At 37.0% G+C, this 26,769-nt stretch overlaps 1 protein-coding gene across 9 annotated transcripts in view; it reads left to right on the forward strand.

Annotated features, from left to right (window-relative positions):
- The window catches only part of INPP4B (inositol polyphosphate-4-phosphatase type II B), a 609,854-nt gene that overhangs the window by 547,331 nt on the left and 35,754 nt on the right, over positions 1-26,769 (forward strand). For all 9 annotated transcript variants that reach the window (XM_074338474.1, XM_074338478.1, XM_019730779.2 and 6 more), the window contains 6 exons: positions 836-959; positions 2,001-2,118; positions 6,425-6,565; positions 9,177-9,274; positions 14,099-14,211; positions 17,686-17,840. In XM_074338474.1, coding sequence (XP_074194575.1) covers positions 836-959; positions 2,001-2,118; positions 6,425-6,565; positions 9,177-9,274; positions 14,099-14,211; positions 17,686-17,840 — 749 coding nt within the window. The remainder of the gene's footprint in view (positions 1-835; positions 960-2,000; positions 2,119-6,424; positions 6,566-9,176; positions 9,275-14,098; positions 14,212-17,685; positions 17,841-26,769) is intronic.

The raw sequence follows: 26,769 nt of genomic DNA on the forward strand, positions 1-26,769 counted from the left end.
AGCTGCCTTGCACTGCAGGTGGCCTGCAGGGACTGGCAAAGGGCCCTGTTTCCAACTTCCGATTTATACACCTCTCTCACAAATCCCAGGCCAGGCCTCATAATGATGCTTTCTTTTGTTTATGAAATGAATTTGCCAGCAGGAAGGCTTGAATGGGAGGTTTGACAGGACTCCCTCCTTTGCCTGCACCCAGCCCAATTCGACGACACCACGGCGAGCGTCCGTCAGAGGCCGTGCTGGGGCCTTCCTCCTCCTCTCCTGCCTCACCCTGATGATTGAGTTTTATAGACAGACAAAGGGAGGGAAAGAGACAGAAGTCCTCTTTTTCCAAACTTTCCAGGCAAAGGGAATCTTTTAACCAAACTGTCCCCATCCCTCACTATTTCATGGATGGTCCAGTGACAGATGGAGCTAACGATGTGTCAGGCATTATGCTCTGCCTGGTACACATTTCTCCAATGATTCTATGAAATGAGTATTCTCATCTCTAGTCTACGTGTGCAAAAAGAATTTTTTAAATAATATTGGGAAGTGTTCAATAAGGTTTTATGGTTTCACTGCTAGAAATGGTAGAGACAGAATTTGCAGACATAACAACGTGACTCAAGAGTCTATGCTCTTTCCACTTCACAATGCTGCCTTCCACAAGCTTTACCAGATCAAAGACTGTCAACTGGTTTCAAAATACATATAAAAATAGTTAGAGCTTTGTTACACATACTTGAAAATTTTTTATTAAATCTGATGCCTCAGAAGTCTTCAATATTTTTAAATTAAAGTTTGCTGACCCCCATCAATTTCTTCAGTGATTTGTTTATTTATTTTATTTTTTTAGCTTGCTGGATTGGTTTGTGGTTTTATCATCAAATTACACACAAGTCTGCATGACCCTGGATTCCTACAGCAGCTTCACACGGTGGGGTTGATAGTACAATATGAAGGACTGCTAAGTACCTACAGTGAGTATGGCTTTAATACACGTTCAAATCATATCCCTCTTCATAAGGGTATTTGATCCATAGATTCTTCTGTTAAAAATGAGAAGTAAAACTTGATTTCATCCAGCTTTACAGAAACCATGTGACTTGTAGTTCTTTGCATTCACCTTGTAACTATACTTTCACTCCCATTATGTTATGAAAATGGAATTATAGATTAGTTCATAGTGGAGTCCTGAGAAGCCATCTGGCTTTTTTAATATAAAAGGCTCTTTGCCAACATAGTTTCAATGACTGGATTTTTAAAGTCTCAACCCTGTAATGTCTACAGCGGCACAGTTCAATACACAGCGTCGTATGGCTATTGAGCACGTGAAATGTATCTAGTCCACATAAATATGTACTATACACATATACCAGATTTCAAACACTAGTAAAAACAACTATTATATTAATAATTATCTTACATTGATTTATAATAGGTGAAATGATATTTTAGATATATTGAGTGAAAGTAAAATATATTATTAATCTTAAATTTACCTTTTATTTTACTCTCAAAAATATGCCGGAAAATTGAAAATGATATATATATGTGGCTCGCATTATACTTCCGTTGCACAGTGCTGAACTAGAAAGCGTGCTTAACTCCCTCCGCCTTAGGCTTTAGTTGTCAGTGTAGTAAGAAATAAAAGTGGCATGAGCCTAGGTCAGTGATCTTCAATTATTAATAGATAATAACCAATCTATTATCTTTAAGATTGAATATCAGTCCTGCCAATGGAAAGAGATCAGCCCGACAGTTTCATAAAGGAGTTAAAATGTCTCTCTAGCCTCCCTGCAAATGTATAGTTTCTTCCATCCCTCGAAGGGCACAGGAGCCGCTGGAGGCCATTGGAATGGCTTTTACTTCACACTGAAAACCTTCAGCCTCTGAGGAAAAGCATTTAGAATGCATTCACTGCTTTCACATCCTCGTTGACTAAAATGCTAGGACAAGTTCCAGGGGTGACATTTTCTTCAAACAGTGTGTTAGTAACAAGGCTCCTTTTCTTTGTTTAGGTGATGAAATCGGAATGCTAGAGGACATGGCTGTTGGCGTTTCAGATTTGAAGAAAGTGGCATTTAAAATCATCGAAGCCAAATCCAATGACGTCTTGCCAGTTATAACAGGAAGGCGGTAAGTGGTGCCCATTCCCTAAAGCTCGAACTTTGTTAGATATTCGTATTGAATCCTGACCAAGAAACCAAGGAGAACTCAGGCTTGGTTTGGAAACTTTTTTATTGTTGTTGTTCTCTCTTCATTTTTGGTGAGAAATAAATGTAGGTGACATGCCGGGGGGAAATCCTGAAAAAACTCCTAGAAGTCTCATCAATGTTTGTAACTTATACTCTAGTCAGGTGACTATGGTAACGCTTCCCCTTGAAATATGAGGAATTCACAGTAACAGCCTGCATGAGGAGAACTTTTTTCTCTTTATTACTATCTACTCTAAAGCTCTGACTCTTTTTACTTTTGCTGGAATCATTTGGTTAATAGCATCATAATTCTTGAAATGACTTTATATTAAATTCTCTTAAAAGCAGCAACATTTTAGAAAAGATGTATTTCTATGTCAGGGGCATATACCACTGTTTTTCTTAATTATTTTTGACCATTTACTCCCAGACTGAGATTTCCGAGAATGGCTTTAAATAAGTAGCTTCAAAGGTCAATGTATGATGGGCAGAATATCAAAAATAATCAAGAAAAATGATGGTGTGTTGTATGGACCTCCAATCGAAGAATTACATCGTATGGTAAATCATTTCAATCAGAAATCCTCCAAATTTTAACCATCCTAGTGTTAGCACTTTTCAGTGCTGCCTGAGGATATTTGAAATGTGAAAAATTCTCAGACCACAATGAATAAATATGAGTGTTATACTAAAAAGAGAGCCCCGTTCATACTAGAGAGAGAGACTTAGTATAAAAGTTCATACTAAACTTGTTTTCTTCACATGGTAAACATATAATTATTTTAAATTTTGTGTGAAGGATACCCCAAGATACATGGTTGATTGAAAGGTGACTGCTTCTTATACATAAAGAAAAACCACATCCGTATATTACTAAATATTTCTTCTTCAAACTAATGCTGAATTTACCATTCATGGGAAGAAAGAGGAGTAAAATTGCCCATACACACACCTGGAAAATTGTACCACTCTACATTACTATGTAGATTATTATCAAAAGTGAGAAACGGATACTTTTATCACATTTTATAAGGGATGTTTATCAGGCAGGCAATTCGATATAGGCAAAGTACAGGATGCGATTTCGGAGGGAATTCAGTCTGTATCTACTTTCAAAGGTTATCACACTGATGGGAATGGGACTTGTAGGACAGCGAAGTGAGCAGTTTGGGCAAATCCTCTCCAGAAAACAGCATTACAGTTGGACAGAATTGTCTAAGACAGTCATGTGTTAGGGCTAAGGGAATAACGCACACACAAATTTAGAAGTGCTTACTCATGGAAAACCGGAGAGCATTGGCTAAAACCATTTGGAGCCTGTGACATTTTTGCCAAGGGTTGCCCCCACCAACCCCAGCTCTGTTAGCACAGTTTCATTAGGGCAAGAGACTCCATGAAAACCAGCAGATTCACGACTGGAGGAGGCTGACTTGATTTGGATTGGAGAGCAGAAAAAAGCACATTCATGAAGTTGTCAGAAGCGGTGGTGATTTAGATAATTTCATTCACAATAGCATCAAAGAGAGTAATTACATTCTAAATTCAGCAAAGTACTCTAATTTTGCATTGTATGGTAAGCTCCCCCTCACTTTATTTTGCATTCTCATTTCTTTTGTGTTCAAAGAAATGAACACAGGACACACAAAATATTGCTTAAAGAAATTAATAAGATCCAATAAATGGAAATACCATCCATGTTCACAAATTGACATTCTCAATATTATTTAGATGGCAATTTCTCCACAAATTGATCTATGGATTCAATGTAATCATTCACTATCTAACTCTGTTATAGTTTTTTCAGAAATTCACAAGCTAAATCTGAAATTTACATGAAAATGCAAAGAACCCATAATGCCAAAAACAATTTTTTTAAAAAGGAACTAAGAGGGCTTATACTTTCTGATTTCAAAACTTACTATAAAACTACAATAATTAAGCCCATATAGTACCAGCATAAGTATATATACATAGAGATCAGTGGAACAGAATTTAGAGTCCAGAAATAAACTCTTACCTTTAGGGTCAATCATTATCAACAAAGGTGCCAAGATAATTCAATGAAGAATGGATGGTCTTTTCCAATAATGTTGCTGTGACTTTACATCTCTGTGACTCTTTTGTAACTTGTAATTTGTATCTCTTCTACTTCACCTTTCTCACCCAGCTCCCCAACCCCCCTCCCATCTAGTAAACATCAGTTTGTGTTCTGTCTATCTATGAGTCTGTTTCTTTAGTTCATTTACTCTGTTCTTTAGATTCCACGTGTAATTGAGATCATATGGTATTTGTCTTTCTCTGTCTGACTTATTTCACTTAGCATAATACCCTCTAGGTCCATCCATGTTGTCACAAATAATAAGATTTCATTCTTTTTTATGGCAGTGTAGTATTCCATTTTATAGTTGTACTGCTTCTTTATCCCGTTGTCTATTGATGGACACTTAGGTTGCTTCCATATCTTGGCTATTGTAAATAAATAACACTGCAGTGATTATAGGGGTGCATATATCTTTCCAAATTAGTGTTTTGGATTTCTTTGGATAAATACCCAGGAGTGGAATTGCTGGATCATAAGGTAGTTCTATTTTTTATTTTTTGAGGAACCCTCATACTGTTTTCCATGGTGGCTGCACAAATTTGCAATCCCACCAACAGTGTACAAGGGTTCTCTTTTCTCCACATTCTCATCAACACTTGTTTGTTGATGATAATTCTGAGAGGTGCAAAGTGACATCTCATTGTTTTTATTTGCATTTCTCTGGTGATTAGTGGCATTGAGCATTTTTTCATGTGTCTATTGACCATCTGTATGTCCTCTTTGGAGAAATGTCTATTCAGGTCCTCTGCCCATTTTTCAATTGGATTGTTTTGGGTTTTTTTTGTTTTGTTTTGTTTTTTTGTTTTTTTTGGTGTTGAGTTGTATGAGTTTTTTATAAATTTTGGATGTTAACCCCTGATTAGATGTGTCATTGGCAAATATCTTCTCTCATTCAGTAAAATGTCTTTTCGTTTTGTTGACGGTTTCCTTTGCTGTGGAAAAACTTCTTAGTTTGATACAGTACAGCATAGGGAGTGTATTCAATAATATTGTAATAACTGTGTTTAGTGTCAGGTGGGTAGTAGACTTATTGGGACTGTCACTTTGTGAGGTATATAAATGTTTAGTCCCTATGTTGTTTTGTACACCTAAAATTAAAAAAAGAAAAAAAAGAAGTGAAAACTCAAAAAAAGAAAATGGGAGGTACTTACCATACAATTGTACTCCTGAGCATTTATCCCCTCCACAAATGAAAATTTACATCCACAAAGAAATTTGTTTGCTTTAAAAAAAAAAAAAAAAAAAAAATGTTGCTCTGACAATTGGTTATCCATATGCATAGGAGAAACTAAAAAGATTTTCACAAAGAAACTCTCTAATTGCCCTGTGCTTCTTTTCCCAATACATGTATTACAACCCCAGCGTTCTATGTAGTTCTGAAAACACATGCATTTTCCTAAATCCTGGGTGAAACTCTATTTCTATACTCAATTCATACTGCATCAGAAGATGTCAAGCTTCAAATATTACAAGCAACTCTTCTTGGGGATCATATTTTGTGGATCCTAATTTAACATTTCAACATTAAACACTAGGGGTAATTTCTGATGGAAATTTCCAATTTCCAGAAAATATACCTGTGATATGCTAATGTTGCCAAATGATCAGGAATTCCCCAAGGTTAACCTTCAATAATGAAACCATTACCTTTTCATCAGGCCATCGCAAACAGGGAGGTTCACCAAAGCTAATAACAACAGAGGTCATAACTGTTAAAAAAGGTTGTAAATGATCAGGTGTATTAGTGTCTCTAGATTGAAAAATTTGTCATTAAACTACTTATTCTTGAGACTAGTTGGGTTTTAAAAATAACGAAATCAAGAAAATAAATATTGAGGCTCTTACTATGCACACGGCCTTGGTATACAAAAATTAACTAAACATTCTTTCTTTCCTAAAGGAGCTCAGAGTAAATGGAGAGAAATCCTACGTGCAAACAATTCTTTATGCCAAGTAATTTAATAGTGAAGTGAATGAAATGATTATTGAATGAACTAATAACAGAAAATAAGCAGATAGCAGCCAAAAAAAAACAAATCAGCGCTGTATTCCAACTGCTTTACTCTTTATTTCCAGTGAATCTGAAAGAATATAAAAACGAATGAAACAAGTAATGCTTCTTCTCTTTGTCCTCCACTTTCTACAGTGAGCATTATGTGGTAGAGGTGAAGCTTCCAGCGAGAATGTTTGAGTCGCTGCCTCTGCAGATTAAAGAAGGACAATTGCTTCATGTGTATCCAGTCCTTTTTAACGTGGGAATCAATGAGCAGCAGACTCTGGCTGAGAGGTAACCCTCAAGTGTTAGACTGGCACTTTGGTTGTTTCTTTCTAATTGTTACGTATGTGCTGAGCAAGTCCACATGATCTAACACAAAGAACTTACCGTGTTTCCCCAAAAGTAAGACCTAGCCGGACAATCAGCTCTAATGGCGTCTTTTGGAGCAAAAATTAATATAAGACCCGGTCTTATTTTACTATAAGATCAGGTATAATATAATATAATATAATATAATATAATATAATATAATACCAGGTCTTATATTAATTTTTGCTCCAAAAGATGCATTAGAGCCGATTGTCTGGCTAGGTCTTATTTTCAGGGAAACACAGTAGATTCATGATTAACATTTTTCGTTTTATCAGTACCAAGTTATTTGATGCAGCAAGGAGAAATACTCATATTTAAAGATTCCTGGCCCAACATCAAAGTTAAATGTGGCAAAACACCGATCAACATATTGTTGCCAACATTAATGTAGTCACATAGATTAACTTTTTTCATATTTCCAAACACCTATGTGTACATCAAAGTTAGAGTTTTTTATGCTCCTACGCACTTCAACATCATAAATGTAACTAATTGTATCAAAATTTTCTGGACCTAAATCACAGTCCATTTTCCCCTATTGTTTTATTTATTAAAATAGTTGTAATTGGGGGATGTTAACACATCTCTTCACAGTAACTTGCTCGGTCAGAGAACTGGTGATTCTTTGTATCCCACGAGTCACTGTCAGAAATGCTCTTTGGAGCAGAGAGAGGAAGTACTTTTGTAGCTACAGGGTTGACATGTAGAGATTATCGAAAATGTGGATCAGAGGTAAGGTTCTTAGAACACATTTTTAAAAGATTTTAGAGGAAATAGTTACCATCTTGCTGGAAAGCCTGACTGGAGAAGTACCCCCACAGGCAAAAGCTTTTGGAGAGTTTGGTAGTTTTTTATATTTAAAGTGCTTTCTTGTCTATAATTTCGTCTCTAAATGTCTCCTTCCCCCATGTTCTAGCATATTCTTTGCCATGACATGGTAAATAAGTGTTAGGCCTTTACTGATGTTATTTACTAAGCTGAAAATACCACTACATTGTTTGTCCTCTTGAATTTCAAAGATGGTCAGCGCACCTATTTTTATCGCTTATTTTCCAACGATTTCTCATTTTCTCTCTCTTATCCAAGAGATATTTCCTGGACAGTATAGGTTTTGTAATTCTCACTTGTCAGTTACAAAATTAGATGGCAGCTTTGTATTGCATGTTGAAATTCAAGCTATGTAGAAGCTATTACTCTCTTTTCTTACAGTATGCATAAATCAGAATATGATTTTATTCATTGTAGTGTACAAGAAGTTTTCTTTGATAATTAAGCACTTTTGCAAATCAGTATAGAAGATCAGTTTATATTCCAGTCATCTTGACATATTTGTCTGACAACAAGTTCAGTGGTTGAGGTGGATGACACTTTTTAACATAACATACAATTTTGGGGGGAAAAGAACCAGCAAGCAAATTATGTTTTCTTTGGTACACTAGGGTACAGAGTGTTTGGGGTTTTCATTGATAAGTTGAGGCCTGTGAGTGTGGTCTTGAGAAAGATTTGAGACTCTCCATTTGCAGACTTTTCACAGAATAGTTAGCATGGTATTTTCAAGCCGTCTAGATTCGGTTATTTACATCATTCATGTCATTGTGACTATTTCAGTTGTTAGTCACTTTATTTTTTAAAAATGTCGCTTCGTTTCTCTCTCTTCTCTCAGATATCAACAAATGAATTATTTCACACTTGAAAGCTGTGTAAGACACGTAAGGCTTGAAAAGGACGCAAAATGGCAAAGTAGAGAAAAACACGTAGAGAAGCGGGAAGGCTGGCTCTCTGATATCAAGCACTGAGTTAATCACTTATTCTCTGTTCTCTGAGCCTCATTTTTCTGATTCTAAATTTTGAGCTTTAGCAGACAATGTCTACCCGTTATATATGCTGTGCAATTTAGGAGTAATATTTTACTAATATTAAAATATTAAAGAAAACACAAGGTTGGTAATAGACAGGTAGAAAGTTTTATCTTGAGAAAGGCAGAAGAGCACCTGTGCAGAGGCTATAAGCCTTTCTCCTGTGGACAGAAAAAAATGTTGGCAGAACTACTCCCTGGGAGATTGCAGGGCTCTGCATGGGCCACAGTACTTGACAGTGTGTAGGAGATTGTTTCCAGCCTAGTGTTCAGTGCTGGTCTTCGGGACCTCCTCTCAGACAGCTTGAGTGAGCAGAAAGATTGGAGGGGAAAAAAGAGACAGGGAAAGTTTTTTTTATATCTCAGAGATACAGCCCAGCAAAGGTGGGGAGACTGACATTAACTGAATATCAGTTCTGTACACAGGGGTTGCTGTTTTAGACTTGTTATTTCATTCAAATTTACATTTGCTGATTGTGAGAGTATTTTGGTGTGCCAAAAGCACTGGTGGAATCAGGGCCCGTGGGGACTGGAGCATTTTGAAATCACCATTGTGCAACGTTGCTTAAACTCTTTAAGGAAACTATTGCCATCTATTTAAAAAGGAGAGATAAAACGCATTACTTTCAGGTGCTATTTTATAACCTATAACGATTTTCTTTTTTCTCTTTTTAGGTTTGGAGATGTCTCTTTGCAAGAAAGTATTAATCAGGAAAATTTTGAACTTCTGAAAGAATATTACACAACATTTATGGAAAAGATGCCCCCTGATTGTAAGTAGGCGAGTTACCGAAAACAACAATAATTTCTTGATTATAAATCTTCAGGAGAGGTCAGCCGTAGAGGTTGATGGAAGAAGGAGGCATGGCAGTGTGAGAGTGATTTTGAGATTATCTGAACCCAAAAGACTGATTGCCGAGGGGGCATGGCCGACACCTGCCTCATTGCCCTGACTGCTGTCTTGAACGTGTCCTGTTGCTCATGCTAGGACATTAATTTCAGTGCCTCTGGAAAATGCCAAAAGTTAAAATAAGGAACTTATCGCTAGAAATCTCAATTGAGTTCAAAAGACATTCTGTACAGTCTTAATCATATAAAAGACTTTAATAAAGGTTTAGGTTTCTGATTTATAAGCTACATCAGCTGCATCACACATACAGAGAGACAGATCACATTCAAGTTCTATAGGGAATATAAAATGATATAAAGTAAGGAACCAATTTATCAAATATACATATTGCAATATTTATGTGAAAATGTTAATTCATCCAAGCCTATCGAAGTGTATTTTAAACTTTTGGATATTTTTTTTTTTTGGACATGGGGGGTGGGGGCGGCATTTTTCAGTTCTGTAGTTCTTTTTCCCACAAAATAAAGCACCTAATATTTGATCAGTCCAAAGTTAGAGAATCAAGACTGTGTTTGGAGTTTACCCATAAGTAGTATAAATATGTTGCAATAGTCACAATAATATGAAACTAGGTTTTACTAAAGTATGAAATATTTTAATATTTTTTTAACCAAAAGCTGTAATAAAAAATCTACCTGTCACCAAACCACTGGGAAGTGGTTCACTGGCTTATATTCTGATACTCAGTTTGAGCTATCTTAGGTGGCAGAGTGTGTAGGTCTTTTCATAACGCAGTGGATCTTACCTCAAAATATTACAATGGCATATACATGTCCATGTGTGTATAGTTAGAACATTTCAGCTATAGTTTTATTATTTTATTTCACCTAAAATATTTTTTAATGCTAAAATGAAATTAAGTGCAGGGAGATTCTTTGGCAGCCAGCATACTTATAGATTTCAAATTTGTTAATTACTTGAAAAGTTAATAATATAAACAAAGCTATTTTGCATTAGTAATTAATGACAAAAGGATTTATTGAGCCAAGTATGGAGATCCCCAGAATGGAAAATCCCTTTCCTGTAACTCTTTGCTGAATCTTCATCTGAATCAAGAAGTAAATATCTGAAATTGGTCTCAGATAGAGCTGTTGATGATTGTGAAGTCCGTTTGCTCTGTTTTGGGTACTATGTGTTGTGGATTTCTCCCTCCACATTTTCTTTGTATAGCAATGAAGCCCTCAGACAGTTGTTCTGTCTGCTTTGGCTCTAAGGCACAATAAATCATCAAGATCTACTTCCCCTCAAACCATACCTGGCCTCTTTCATCAACTGTGGAAACTCCAGTGGGGCAAATACGAATGCTTCTCTCTCTTCTTGCTCTGATCTTCTCATTGGGTTTTATGATCTCAGAAACCTTTCAAAGCCCCTTTCATGCCCACGTAAAGCATTAAGACACTTAAATTTGGGGTTAGTAAAATAAAATAAAATAAAATAAAATAAAAAAATAAAATGCACTTCTATAAATCACTAGCACAAAGTGTTCCATGTTTTAGAGTCACCATCACATTTCATACATGATTTGGAGCTCTTGACTGTGATTGGAAGCAGATGAAATGCTTCAGTATGTATCCTTTAAATGAGTGACCAAGTGTCAATGTATTGTCTCAAATATCTCTGTTCTTTCTTGATAATAATGTCCATCTCTTAGCCTTTTTTCAAAACAGAAGAGAAAGATATTATCATATAGGTCTATTGGAGTACGCCCACTTACTGATTCCTGTGATAGCACTATAAGAGTGAGCTGTCTAGCATTGTGAGCTAAAAAGGAAAATCAGTCAGGGAGCTAACTATTATAAACTATCTTTGCAATATTTGATATCCCTGCCCTATAAATAGTTGGTGTAGCGGCTCAGAAATATTGAAAAGAGCCCCCCCCACCCACACACACCCCATTGCATCACTCTGCTACTCTTAGTGTTGACTTCATCCTACATCCAGTCTTCTCATGACTGAAGGATGGCTGGCATGAACTATTCCCATGCTGAACCACAGAGATAAAAAGTTTTTCTTTTCCCTTCCATTCTTCAGAGTCCTGAGCTTCACTGAGCTGGAACAGCCTAGGTCACTTGCATACCCCTGAAACAATTGCTGTGGTAGAGTCAAGTTCTGATTGGCTTCGATTTAGATGTACATCCTTGAACAAGTTCTGATTTCAAGGCTGACGGGATGGCACTGACTCCCAGTGAGAATGTGATTGATCCCGTGTAAACATATTTATGCCTGCCACGCAGTGGGAACGGGTGGGATAGGTGCTGGGAAGGCAGCCATAATTTCCATTTCATCTTGGAACACTCTCTTGGCAACCTAAAGTCATTGACCATGAAGTGATGAGGCTATTGCCTCGGCCTCATTAGCATCACTGTTCAATCAGCTGAGAGTTCGGAGTCCCAATCCTGTTCATTTGTCAGCATCCGGTCTTTGATATATGTCAATGTCATATTCACGACGCTCGTTATTGAAGCAAGTCCATTTGACAAAACAAGGAGGAAGTGGGTACTAAAAAGTGACTCTGAATTTGGCTATTCTGGTCCATCAAGAAGTGGTGGGAATACAGTCAGTGGGTTGGTGAATGTCTGCTGTGTGCGCCAATGTGTGTGAGAGAGAATGTTTTCAATTTTGGATAAATTCTAACTTTTGCCTGAGAAAGTAGGCCTCCTATCTCAGGCTGTGAACTCTCTTAACAGCAACTAATGTCTCCCTCTGCTTTTTCAGAGTTGACACAGAATTTAATAATGTAGCCTCTTCTGTCAAGACTTTTATTAATTGTTTTCCACTGCAAGTCGATGAAGCTTGACAAGGTTATTGTCCTCATTTTGCAGTTAAGAAAATAGGAACAGAGGGTTAAGCAAATCACCTAAGACCACGCGTCAAAGCCGGGGCAGATTTGGCATGAGAAATTGTTTTCCTGGAAGCTTGGCTCAGTGCTTTCTTTAATAAGAATTATGAAAGTTTTAAACAAACAGAAAAGAACAGATCATAAAACAACAAACGCTCAGGAACCCATCACTCAGCCTCACAAATTTTGTAAGAAAGTATTTTCAAATAGAGGAGAAGCCCTGCTTGTAGCCTTCCCTCCTCGGATAAAAACAATACACCAAATTTGGTATTTTACATTCTCATACACATTTTTATTCCAAATGTATGTAACCATAGAAATGTGGTATAGTTTTGCACATTTAGCTTTACGTGATTGCTGTTATCTTGTATCAATTCTCCTGTAACTTGCATTTTTTTTTCTCAACATCGTTTTTAGGGAATGTCCATGTTGATACGTATAGCATTTGTTTATCCATCTTACATATTATATAATAGTACATTCCATCAATATATGAGTTTACTGTTCTCTTTATTACATTTAAGTTTTATTGCTGTTATTTAATATAAACAATAATACAGTGAGCAGTCTTGTACTTCTCACCTTTTGATTACTTTCCTCAACCCCATTTATAAAAAGAATACCCCTATGGAGATAGGCATAGAGTTTTAATAGCCCTGTCTAAATTTGATTTTAGAGTAATGAAGGGTAAGTAGCAGAAACAAGACTTATTGGCTATATTTACATTTGAGGCAACTAATCCATGTTCTATGTATACCACGATTTTCAGTTGATATATCAGGATCTATCATATCTTGAAATCACACCTAGTAATCCACAAACTAGTCATTATTAATGATACTTCTTTTCCAGAACCAAACCTGAATTTCTGTGGCCTGCAAGATTTTTGTCAGGGTTAAAAAAAAGAAAAAGAAAAAAATGTCAGCAAGCAAAGTGTTGGATTGATAGGGACGTGCTCTGAATAAAGCAAGTTTTATCATTACAGAAATAGAAATAGTGGCCTGAAATTTTTAAGCACATCAAAATGATTTCCTTCTGAAAAGCATGTCATGGGGAGAGGGGGTGAAATTGCTAAGGAATACCATGTCTGTCTATCCTACAGCACTATCTTTATCGGGTAGGAATGGTCAAAAGAATGGTTGATTCATGTTTAAGAGTTATAGTTTGTTTTAAATGGCTGATTTAAAAAAATTTCCTTGTCAACCATGAACTAAATTATTTTGAAAAATCATTATACTTTATTCTGGAGTCTCAATCTTCTGAAGAAGCTGGTCCATTGTGTTAATACTGGAACTGCTTTTTAGTACCACCAGCTAATTGTGAGGACACTAGCACAGATTTTGGGAAAACTATTGGCATAGGAGTTGGGATACTAAGTTTTGAAATGACTATAACTCTGACTATGAACCTTGCGAAAAAGTCACCTAAGATTTTGGACAAGGGGTTGCCCTGTATGAGTGATTTGTTAACCCTGTGTATTCTCTTGATTCAAAGCTACTGAGTAGTAGAAAATGGAAGGTTATAGCTCATGTCTCATCTATGTCATGCTTTGGTTGAAGTGAGATAGCAGCTATCATCATTAAGAATGTTTCCCTTGTTAGTATAATAGTAATATTATAGGACCAGTTGACATTATCACAATGACACAGAATAGGACATGGAGGAAACTGAGGTATATTTTGAAGTAAAGAATAAAACTGGAGGGATTAATAAGCATGATTGTCCTCAGATAGTCTGCTCCAAATAGCATTCGTTGTTATAGAGATTGTTTTTGCACATATATTAAGGAAAATTTCATGAGCAGCTTAATATTTGACAGCGTTTCCTTTTTTCTCTCCTTTTTTTCAGACATTTCACAATTTCAGGAACAACATGATTTAAAAGGATTACTAGAAAATCTCCATCAAAATATCCAAGCCAAAAAAAGGAAGAATGTAGAAATCATGTGGCTGGCCGCAACGGTAAGCACTGTCCTGTCAGATCGTACTCGCTATCACCTTCAGGACCAGCAAGCATAATGGGTGTCGCCTCGGCAAGGGCCACCCACTGCCCTTTTAGTTACCAGATATCATCCTCCATTATCCAGGAAATTAGGTGTTTTCAGTGTTGTTGGTAGTTCTGTCAATAAACTAGAACACAAATTGGAAGATGACTCCATGAGAAAGAATTTTGGCTTTTCTCTTAAATCCTGGATGTGTTTGACACTTTGAGTAAAAATGAAGTGTCTGTCATTTTCCTGATATTGCATGTTGCAATGTCAACCACCCATATCTGCCAGGAATTTGAAGTTCTGTTCTACAGATATATGATTTCAACGGAATGTGGTTATCAGATCTCTGACTCACAGCCTCAGTAAGGCTCCTGGACATATTTCAATGAATGAGTTTGTAAATGTGTTTGTTAATGCTGCATTACATGAAGGTTGTTTTTAATACTGGATATTGGCATATAATTTATTCCTCATGGGTTGCTCTTGTACTAATTAGCTATATTTTGTGTGGTTCTTTCTTATTTAATGGCACCCTTAGGGTAGCAGATCTTCCTGCTTTCCCACCCAGGATTTCTACAAGAATGAGGGAGAGAATCTTGCCTGTGTTTTTTAATTCTTATCTGGCAACCATTCAGGCCTAACTCACATGAACTTAACAAATTTGTTATATATTAGACCCTAAGGTACAGATCTTTGCATCAGGAAAGGCACACATTGGAGATCTCTATGAGGAATTGCATGTTTGTAGTTACTTCTCAGCATTGCTCATGTAATTTCGAGTTAGGTAAACCAATCTTCTAGCATACTCTATTCATTCTCTGTCAATAGCATTTAAAACAGAGCCTTTCGCCCTCCTGACAGTGCTTCAATTATAACCCAATATTATTTTCTCTCTTCCGGGAAAAAAAGGAATGGATAATTTACCATGAGTCTAGATATAAAATAATTGACCCAAAGCAAGGCAGAGGAAAACTGCTTTAGTTCCCCTTCTTACACTCTTGGAGCCCCGGGAAAGAACATCAAAGTAACAACATGAAATGTGTCTTTCAGGCAGTTCATTTACACTGGTCCCGTTTAGCGCCATATTGCATTACATGAAGGTGGTTTTTAATAGTTCTTTCCTCAGTGTAGCTGCTCTTTATATCTTCAAAGACTGCTATGGTTGTTAATTCTCACAAAACTTTCGCCAAGGCAGGTTGTAAGTTATTGTTGTTATTTTACTAATAATGTGGTAGCATGAAGGAAGTGTGATCATTTACCAAGACCTTGGGACTATATACATGTTGTTATATACATATCGTGCAGTTATGTAATAGGAAAAGGAAGGGTTTACACATGCAAACACAAACACATATTTATTCTTAGTATGTGAACTTTTTTCACTTGAATATATTTGTTAAAAAATTTTCCCATACCTCCTCTATATCTCTGAAATATTTTACTGAAATGTGTGTACCGACCAAATATGGCTTACAACTGCCATTGAATGGATGAGAGCCTGCCTTGATGAATACACAACACCCATAAGGTGCAAATTTTGCATTTCTTGGGAACATTGACTTTATTTTTAGTAGCATTTCTGTAGGCTGATATCTCCTTTTCGAAAATCCTCTTTGTAAACCAAGGACCATAATAATACTCTTAAAATGAAGAAATATAGAAATCCCTTTTGGCATTTACCAAAAAGCATTTATTTCTCTCTCTATTTCATTTTCCCCTCTTCTTTAAATCTATTAATGAAATACTGCTTTTGCTAAAGTTTTATTAATACATCCTAATTGAGAAATATAAAGCTATTTAGTTTTATCTTAACTGAATTTAAAAAAAATGAAATAAAAATAAGAATCTGGAGACCAAAAGCCAAACAAGTATATTAAATTAAGCTCATGTAGTTTAAAAGAGTGGTGGAAATGCAGAAAGCAAGATCTAGCCTATCTACTCTGATGGAATTGCCCCTGCTGCCTCTTGATTTTAAATTTAGAACCCTAAATATCCTTAGTAGGATATTGCATATAATGGTGACAATATATTTTTAAATATTCATTCTTTTTAAAAAATCGTATCTTTTTTTAAAATCATATCTTTTAAAAAATAATGTCTTTTAAAAAATCATTGAGGTCTGTATTTTATCACTCTACACATAGTCAAGCCTTTGTTATTTTATATTAAAAAATTTGAGATACTGATTATTTGAAAGGATTAGACTTCTCTAGATGAAAAAAAAATTATACAGTGAAATACCACTCTCTCATTTCTCTAGTCACTTGTATGGGAAGTGGTGAGAAAGTACCAAAGGTCTAATAGGGACTTGGAAATCTTAGTCTAAGTATTAGAATCACAGTTAAAACATGGTAAAAACCCTTCATAAATTTTATTGTTATATCCTCTCCTCAAAACAGACAACTGTTAAGACCTCCTTAATGGCAGCTATGAAGCAGAGATGTATTATGTCACAGTAGATTTATTTTAAGTGCATGTTGATTAACTTTGTTGATGCTGAATTTGATTATTGGTATCTCATATCAGAGCCCTACCATGGGATAGGGACGAGGAAGGAGTGGAAAGACTCACCTGCCAACCATAGGCAATGAGAAAAGAGATTCTTGGTGCTCAGTCTTATCCTGATTTTCATCAGAAGAGCAAAAAGAAAGAATTCCAGAGAGAAACAGGATGGGACAGAAGTCAAAGAGTTGGGCAGACTTACATTAGCATCCTGGCTTTGCTCTTTAACACACAAGCTACTTAATCTACACCTGAAAATCCTCACCTGTAAAGTGAGAATAATTATACCTTCCTCCACGGTTCATGTGCAGTTAATGAAAAGAGCAAATCTACATGAAATTTATTCGCAGGGTACCTGGTACAGAGTAGATATGCACTATGCACTTAGCAGATATGCCCTTAGGCCATCTTGGGGTTCCTTATTCTTATTAGTTGTGTTAATGAGTGGTTAGTGATTCGCTTATTTCCTGTGCTGGCACCATGTGGCTGTTTGAAATCTCACAGCATGAAACCAAGACTAGCAAAGGTGGCTTAAAAATGTAAAGTAAGAAAATATTAGTAATGTAGAATTCAAATAAAGTGTCTGATCCAGGATATACAGATGGGTTTCCCGTTCACAGTTAAGGCATTTCTTCCTGAACTGTGAGCGTTATCTCACCCATGGCCATTCAGGCCCCCTGCCTCTTCTGGATATTTATCATCTCACATGGCTTCAACAGTCCCACGCCTCACACTGTCCACAGAACTAACTAAATTAAACATATTCCACTAGCTTTCGAAATGAAAAGGTAATGTTTTTACATCCAACAGGGCAGATTGAACCCACTGACAATCATAGATTCCCATAGATTGGGCGTGTTTAGAGAAGAAGAGTCTAGAGGAGCCCCATACTGGAGAGTAACCTACAAATGCACAATACACCGTGTATATGTCTGTGTTACAGATTTGTCGCAAACTAAATGGTATCCGTTTCACCTGCTGTAAAAGTGCCAAAGACAGGACGTCCATGTCCGTGACGCTTGAACAGTGTGCCATCTTGAGAGACGAGCACCAGCTGCACAAGGACTTCTTTATCCGAGCACTGGACTGTATGAGAAGGTACCCCACTTGTCTTCACCTTTCTTTCTTTGCAGGTCATTGTAAGGTTTTAGTTGTTTTTACTTTGTTGGTTTTCCAAATGCACATTTTACTAGAGGACTAACCACTTAGTAACTTCACTGTATTTCCATGGCTTATAGCTCATGACATGAAAGATAAAATAATTGTACATATTCCCCCTACTCATTTTAGACCGTAGAAGAGAATGTGGCTGGATATGATAATATGCATAGAGGATAACTTTCATTAGCTCATCTCGACCCAAGTTAACGGGCTCTGGTTCTTTCATATCTAACACTTGAAGAGCACTGTTTCTTTATATTAATATATAAGTAGTTATAAGTATGCACAAAATAAAACGAAGTCATTATCCAAACAAAACCTTTCCAAATTACAACTACCCGGTGATCTTCCTGTGGCTTGCAGGGTCTCTGGGTCAGTAACCTCCTTCCTAAAATTATTTCCACATCACTCATCATAAAGATGGGATGACACTGATACTTTGCAATAGAGAATTAACATTGTCACTGTGCTGACATTTAAAACGCAATGCCTGAAGTCATGTTTCCTGATTCATTTCCACAGTAATTAAATCTAAAGTCTAAGCCAAAATGGGAAGGAAAAAGTGGCCCATTCACAATGTCTCTTAGCAAGGACACACGTTAATTAAAAAATTAGCCAAAAAAAAAAAATGTTAGCCAAATTGTCTCTTTGCTACAAAGACTGGTTCAGAAGCACACCGGAAGCACGGGACAGGCTCCTTGTTCCCAGAAAGGCACATCATGTGATGCTCTTGAGAGGGCTGCCTCTTATCTGCCATGTCATTAGCTTCCACTTTTCTTTTAACTGCCACGTCTTTGGAGACGTCGATGCTTGCCTGTGCGTGTTCTTGTGCCTGTATGTTTTCCCCACTAACGAGAGGTTTCTGAAGTCCTCTGTTTTACCCCATTTCATGTCTCTTGGCATTTCCATTGTTCAGTGGAGTTCTATCATAATTTTTTGATAGATGTATGAGGATGTCTGAGGAGCCTGACATGAACATCTCAGCCATATAAACACGTCTGGTTGATAAAAAAAAAATCTTCTTTCAAAAAGTCTCTCTTTCAAAAATAATCTCAGCACTAATGGGGGAAATTCAGAATCTGAGTCTGAAATTTTCTAACGTGCATAAAAAGAGTAAAAGTGTCACTGTGGATGAACAAAGGGGCTGGGAGAAGAGAGCAGGAACACATGGCATTATTACAGGCCAGAGACACCAGAGCACTAAAACGCTTCAACGAACATAAATTATCTGGAAGGCAAAATTTTTACTTGTTTGTTTAAGGTGGAGGTAATGGTGGTTTTTGACAATGTTTTCTAGTGTCATAGTTTTTTAGAAAGGAAGAGGATTTGCAGAGCTTTTCACTCCACCACCTGGGGACACCCCCCCACCCCACCTCGCCCTACCCCCAGACAGTGGCTTTAAAATCCACATCAGAACCACTTCTAGGGCTCGTGAATCTACATATATTTGGACCCCACGTGGTTTATAATTGAGACCCAGGGATCTAAATGTTTTAAGGACTTCACAAATATTCTGAAACACAACCATCAATTAAAAAAAAAAAAAATCAGTGTTTTAAAGGAGTTTGAGTTTTATTTATTTGAATGTACTTAATTGAAGTGTTTAATTTTATTTAACATCAGTTGCAATTTATTTTACTTTTGAATTATTCTAACCACCTTTCAGGCTGTTTACTCTGGATGATTTTAGAGTTCACCAAGGTTATAATATCATCGGTTTTCCTAGGTTGTTTTTTTTTCCTGTATCTGTATTAAAATTTTCCATTTTAATTGCCCTTATCTCTGTAAGAGTTTCAAATTATTACATATAGATGAGCACAATGTTATTGATGTAAAGAAAGAAAGCTTCATCTAGCTGCTTATTCAGAAACATCCTCACCCACATAAGCTTCATGGGAGTAGGGATTTGTGTTTTCCTTTGTTCACTGCAGGGTCACCAGTATCTAGAACAAAGCCTCCTGTATACTGGATTCTCAGCTATTATTCAATGAATGAATGCATGGGTGGACAGATGGATGAATGAATGAATAACATAGGTTTTTAAAATGTTCAAGTTCTATATTTTGGGAAGTTTTATACATACGTAGGCATTTGGAATTCAATATATCACATATTACTCAATTATAAGATATTTGTAAGCCCAAAGTTCCATAAGATGAAAGTGAAAGCTTTGGAGAAGTTATGATACAAATTCAAAATACAAATTCAAAAAGAAACAGGGCACATAGGGCCTGCCTTAACTCACAGTCTGAATCCACCCTTCGGACAATTTTCAAAAATTTAATTCTCTCTTTTCCTACATACCCAATATTTATTTGCAGCTGCACACTCCCGACAAGCACCTATAGTTACAATCTGTTTGATCTAAACTGCAAAGACCCTCTTCAGATTAGAGAGTTAGCAAGGCATCTGGTAGATCTGACTCTGTAAGGAGCCCTTGGTAGTTGCCTATCTTGCAAGACCAAAGCAATGATTCTCAACCCTCACTGCCCATTTGATAGCCTAGGGGCCAGGGATGGGGGGGAACAGCAGGAGTCCCACCACTGATACGCCTCTGGGAAGGAGTCCCATAGAAAACCACTTGACTAAAGTCTGCCTCATTTAACCAACAACCCATCAATAATTGATTTTAATGGCTTTGTGGTAAGACTCTAAGCCTGGTCTATATTTCCTTTCTTTGAGTTTTGGTGTGTATGTATGTGTATTGCCAAATTCTCCCTTCATCACCTATAACAGAAATTTACAAAGTAGCAGCTCCATAATCGACAGATTGTTTTTCAAAGAAAGGGAGAATGCAGTATCAGCACTCCCATTTTCAGTTATGGAATCTCCATTGAATGCTACGCGCCATCTCTTCCCAGTGCATTTGCAGAAAGCATTTTTGGTTGGGACTTTCAAACTTCTATTTGGTTAATAGATGACGAGGATTGTAATTTAAAATTTTAAATTTGACGGGATTATAAAATGTCATGTTTTATCAAAAAATAATTGTGTTGGGAAACTTAATTGCCACTAAAAAGTAAATTAAAATGAACATGTCAGTGCACTGTTACTTCCTTTACAGGAAGTCTGGGATAATGTGTGTATACAGTGTAACATTCTGCCTAGTTATCCGTCTAGCTTTTATTTTCCTTATGCTATATTACTCTGAAATCTGTCCTTCTATAATGCATTTTTAAAATTAAGATAGTTGATAGGTTATTAGTAAAATTAATCAGGGTACATTTCAGACTACAACCTATTTAACACACAATTCCATTTTAGTAAATATTTAATTTGTAAGAGAGAGACAAAAAGGTCCATCAGCCCTCTTGAGTTTTACTATCTCGTTGAATGTCACATTCCCAACGTCTTGCACCGGAAATATATATCTCAGGGGAGCATAATTTATGAAATGTTCTGCTTTATAAATCAGTGACCCTTAACTGATATCAGTAACGGTTTTATTTTTTTTATTTCTCATGGCGTACTCTTTTGTTGGTGTCACTTTTGAATGATGTAGTGCATTCCTGTTGAAATAGAAAAACTTCTTCCTTCTTTCCTTAGTCTTGTTTCCATTTTGGCTTATTTTTCGTTGCTTTTGTTTGATTGTCCTCGTTGGAGAAGAGTTGCTATTATTTCATATTTTCCCCTATTTCAAATATTAAAGTGTGTAAATAGGCATTGTAGAATAGGTAATTGAAGCTTTCTGTAATCTCTTGACTACTTGAAAAGGATGTGTTTGCATGAAGCAGCGTAAGCGGGAACAGTTTTCCCATTATCACTAAGTGTCACCTCTTTCAGTGCTATCTTTGCTACATTACTTCAGTTCTTACCTGTGACAAATAACAGTAATAAGCCCAGATGGAGTCACCATCATGTTAGGGTTGCTAATAATGTGAAAACCAACCTTGTTTAGGATGTATTTTTGATTCAGCTGATGGTAAGGTACAAGATACTGCAAAGAATATACTTCTTTAGAAATCATATTGGAACAAGTATCTCTTAACAAGATAGCCACAGATGAACCACTGACAGAGAACCGATCTTACTAGACAAATCAAAAAATAACCTGCAAAAACTTTCAACTTCCTGAACAAAATATACGTGCTGATTTTAGGCAATCTTCTTCCGTTTCTGTGTGTTATACTATTTTATTACCATCAAAGTGATGGTTTGTAGGTCGATTTCTTCTCCCTACATTGTTTGGTATGGGATATTTGTTTTCTGGTGGTAGACTTGACACCCTGTGAGTTTGGAGCGTGTCATCCAGAACACCTGCCAACTTTACACACAGCTTTCCAAATAAGTCATTTCTGTCAATTCTTGAAATTATTAACTGAGGACCTAGACATATAAGTGTATGGAATATATGTTTTTATTTAATTTGCTGAAAACAAATATAAATATAAATGAATCTAGTTAAAATAAATAGATGTAACTTCTGCCACAAATACCGGTTTCTATCATCAGGAAGACCTGGGGTTAAATCCTTATTGTAACACTTAGTTTCTGTGTGGCTTTGGACAAGTTAATTAATCTCCAGGCCACAGTTTCCTAACCTGTAAACTAGGGATAACAATATCTTTCTGTCCTGTCGGTATTGTTCAATGAGATCCTTATTTAAAGTCTCTGTGCTGGGGGTATTAGGTACTCTGCTTAACAAATGTTACCCTTACTCTCCCATGCTCTCCCCATTGCTCTATCCTGAGTATCCTTCCCTACCCCATGTTTCTTATAAGTGCCTCCTCTGAAACTCCTGAAATTGAGGAGATTCCCAGGTCTTCAAGCTCTTCCAAGTCCCAGGATTAATACTTGGTTCCAAAAAAGGCTTAACCTATGTCTCCGTGATGATGGCATGAAAGGTTTGGGACTATAGGAGCAGCTGAGCCTGGAACGGGGGCTTATCTGTGGTCCGCAGACAGCAGTGCCTTAGCACTCAGGTAGAAGAATTCTGGGTGTCCAACTCTTGAATGCCCACAGACTTCATTAGCAATTCAGGATATCCAATAAATAACGAGCCAGGAACCCCTTCTCAGGAGACAACCTGGGCAAATATATTATTAGCAGAAATACGTCGTCGTCATATTCATAGTCAAAAGTAAACATTTATTGAGTATTTACTGTGGCAGAATGCCATGCTGAACAAAGGGAGAAATAAATTATAATAGTGGCAGCAGCTAACAGTCAATGAGTGCTTTCTGTTCACTGAAATTCCACTAAGCCTTCTGTGTGAGGAACCTCTATTAATGCTCACAGTGCTCGTATGAAGTAGATGAGGCCACATACCTAGGAAGTAAGAGTTAGTAGAGTGGCTGAGAGGAGAAAAGGAATGAATCACTGTGGCCTGGGGTGGTCCTGGGGGGGAGAGAGGGCATGGAAACTGAGTATGATATTCGTAAGTTGAAAGGAGTTAGGAGTTCTTGAGTAGGAATATCCACCATGTATTCCCGAAAATAAAACCTAGCCGGACAATCAGCTCTAGGGCATCTTTTGGAGCAAAAATTAATATAAGACCCAGTCTTATTTTACTATAAGACCGGGTCTTAAAATATAATATGATATAATACCCAGTCTTATATTAATTTTTGCTCCAAAAGATGCATTGGAGCTGATTATCTGGCTAGGTCTTATTTTCAGGGGAACAGGGTAAGTGGTTATAGCTGAGTAGTGTTTATTAATTCATCACATTTGTTAAGTGTTTTGTGTACATGAATGTGTGTCACATTCAACAACATATTCTTTAGCTGAAAGCATGGTTTTGAGACCTCTGTTCATACATGGGGTCTAGCCCTCTCCTTTTAACTACTGTATAGCGTTCCATTGTATGAATAGACCACAATTTATCTAGTCCTCTGTTGAGTTTTAGGTTGTCTGATACTATTACAAGCAATGGTGTAAGACATTCTCACATGTATTTCCGTGAATACAAGTAGGAGAGTTTCTTCAAGTGGAATGGGTGGTAGGGTATTTATATTTTCAATTTTACTACCAGATTGCTCTTCTAGGTGCTACCAGATTGCTCTTCAAAATAGCTGTACTAATTTATATCCCAAAAGCCAGGCACATGTGGTCTCATTTTTCCACATGCCTAAATATTTGCACTGTATGAGTTTTTACCAATACGATGGGTAAAAAGTAAGATCTTGGTTAAATTCGCATTTTCCCCATGATAAGCAATATTGAACATCTTTCTAAACATTGATTGGCCATCTAGGTTTCCACTTCCAGTACCTCATTTGTGTGCTTTATATTTTAGGAGTTTGCCCATAATTGCAAGTTAAGAAAGGATACTGGGTTATTGTGTTTAAGTGAAATTCTAGAAAAGAGAGTTTCAGGAGTGGTGGTTTTCTAAAAATGTTTTTTTTATTTGTTTTATATTTTAAAAAATGGAAGCATGATGGATTAGGACATAAGGGTCTCAGGTTTGGGTAGAAAAATGCCAGGTTTTAACAGGAGCCTGTGACAGGATATGAGCTTTGTAGCAGAGAGTGGGCCGAAGGACCTTTACAGACGAGGGAAAGAAACTTCCTGCTGAGACATGAACAAAAGCCTGTAGGACATTAGGGACATGATTGATGCCTTTGCACGTGGAAAGTGAGGTGTAACAGGAACTAGTCTTAGAAAGGGCTTGTTCTCTCTCATTAAAGAAGCTTGAGATTCCGGCAGCGCGGGCCTGGGTGATCTGCGGAGAGCAGTTATGCCGAAACCCAGGAAGTTTGTTTATGCTCGTGGAAGGCTGAGACACAAGAATCAAGGTGAACCTGAATCCCTCGTTCAAAGAGAAAAGCAACACAAAATTAAACATGTGGATGTGGAACAAATATCGAGGCTTTACTTCAAATCTTCCTGACTTTGAAAGTTTGCAGCTTGTTAAGGCGTTCCTTTCCCATATAAGAATGCTTCCCAAATCTCAGTCATTCATTTAACCATCTAATAAGTGTCATGTGAATAATCATTTCTTTTAGCCAGCATAGATTTATGCACTTGATGTCCCTGCTATGTTTATCCTCATGCACATGAGAATAAATCCCAAACTATTGAAATCACTGTACTCACAGTGTACCATGTTAAAACTGACGTACGCTCAGTGTCACACTTTGCCTTCATCCGAGTGCTACTGTCCTCTGATAAACACTGTCAAAGCCCCTGTCTAACCTGGATTTTGTTGTAGTGCTCCAGTCTCTAGCCCAGGAGAACAAACTAGATGTCTTCACAGGCCACTCTCTAGTGAAAACTGGTCCAGGAGCCAATAGTATTTATGGGAAAACAGCCAAAATATTGCAAACTTTTCTCCTGATTGGAAGATCACAGATGACAGAAAAGTTCGAATGCCAGGGGATAATACATTTATGCCCGAAGGACCATGGTCTCAAGTCCTATGGGCAAAAATAGATTATGCACAGTTAGACTCCATCCTTTTCCATTCATTGAGCCTAACGAAACTCATGAGTGTGAATGACGTCATTATAGGGGCCAAGAGTTTCATTTGTAAAGCATATCGTTTGCAATATTAGCAGTCTATTCGTAGTAACAAATCATTCTCAAGTATCCTGACATTGTTTTGGCAGCGCCACTGCTTTGAATCCTCTAAAATCTAACACCTAAGCCAGCTCAGCAGAGAGCAGATTGGTACTGTGCAATGGTTAAGAGCACGGAGTTTGTCATTAGACCAGGTTCTCCACTTCCTACCAGTAGGATGAAATGCTAAGAGCTTAGGTTCTTTATCTGTATGGTGAAAAGTGTATATAAGGAAATTGATACCAGAATATAATATACAGTAAAAACTTGATAAAGTAACTGTCATTGTGGTCATTTCACCAGCGTTGTCATCTCATGGTTTTGTGAGAATTAAACTAAACAGTGATCATCGAAGCCCTTAACCCAGTACTTGTAAGGATCAGTAGCTATTAAATGCTGCCACGGCTATCATGGATGTTATTGTGGTGACAATTGTCATTATTATTATTATTATTATTACTATTATTACAATTATTGATGCTACCTTCTTTGTCATAATGGCTTTCCATTGAGTTGTTTTTACTGCACTGTGCCTTAGTGTGATATCCTCAAACTGTATTGAAGAAGGTAAAAGGAACAGCCTTTTCAGCTATTCATAATATCTGTGCACTAGTCCTCAAACAGTGTTCCCCCAGCCAGCAGCATCAGCTTCCCCTAAGAACTTGCTAGAAATGTAGATTCTCGGGCCTCACCGCACACCTACTGCATCAGAAATTCGAGTAGGGGCTCAGCAATCAGTGCTTTTATTCAGATGATAGTGATGCAAATGTAATTTTGATAACTACTGGTTGAGGGTAAGGATAGTGTTGTATTGCTAACAGTTTTATTAAGAAATAACTAACGTACATACACCTTCATTGCCATATAGTTCACCCATTTAAAGTATACAAGGCAATAGTTTTTAGTATATTCACAGAGTTGTGCAACCATCAACACAACCTAATGTCGGAACCTGTTAGAACCTTAAAAGAAACCCCATATCCATTAGCGATCTCTCTGTAACCTCCATCCCTCCTATTCTGGACATTCCATATAAATAGAATCATATAACGTGAGGTCTTTTGTGAGTGACTTCTTTCACTTAGCATATTTTCAAAGTTCATCTATGTTGTCAGACAATTTTCATTACCTTGTAAAGTTCCCTCTTTGTGAAGATTCTTTGCATTCATTTCTATGGCTTTAATATGAGGCTTGCTTTTGATTCTCCAGAAAAACTCGGGTACAGGTGTGCACAGGTGGAGGGGTTGGGGTTGGGGGTGAGAGAGGTGGGTGTGATTATGTATGTGCATGTTTTAATTTTTCACTTTCCCTTTTTTAGAGACTACTGAAAAGCTTAAGGCCAATTTTGTGATCCATCTACTTCAAA

This window comes from Rhinolophus sinicus, linkage group LG07 (assembly GCF_036562045.2).
Source record: "Rhinolophus sinicus isolate RSC01 linkage group LG07, ASM3656204v1, whole genome shotgun sequence".
NCBI lineage: Eukaryota > Metazoa > Chordata > Mammalia > Chiroptera > Rhinolophidae > Rhinolophus > Rhinolophus sinicus.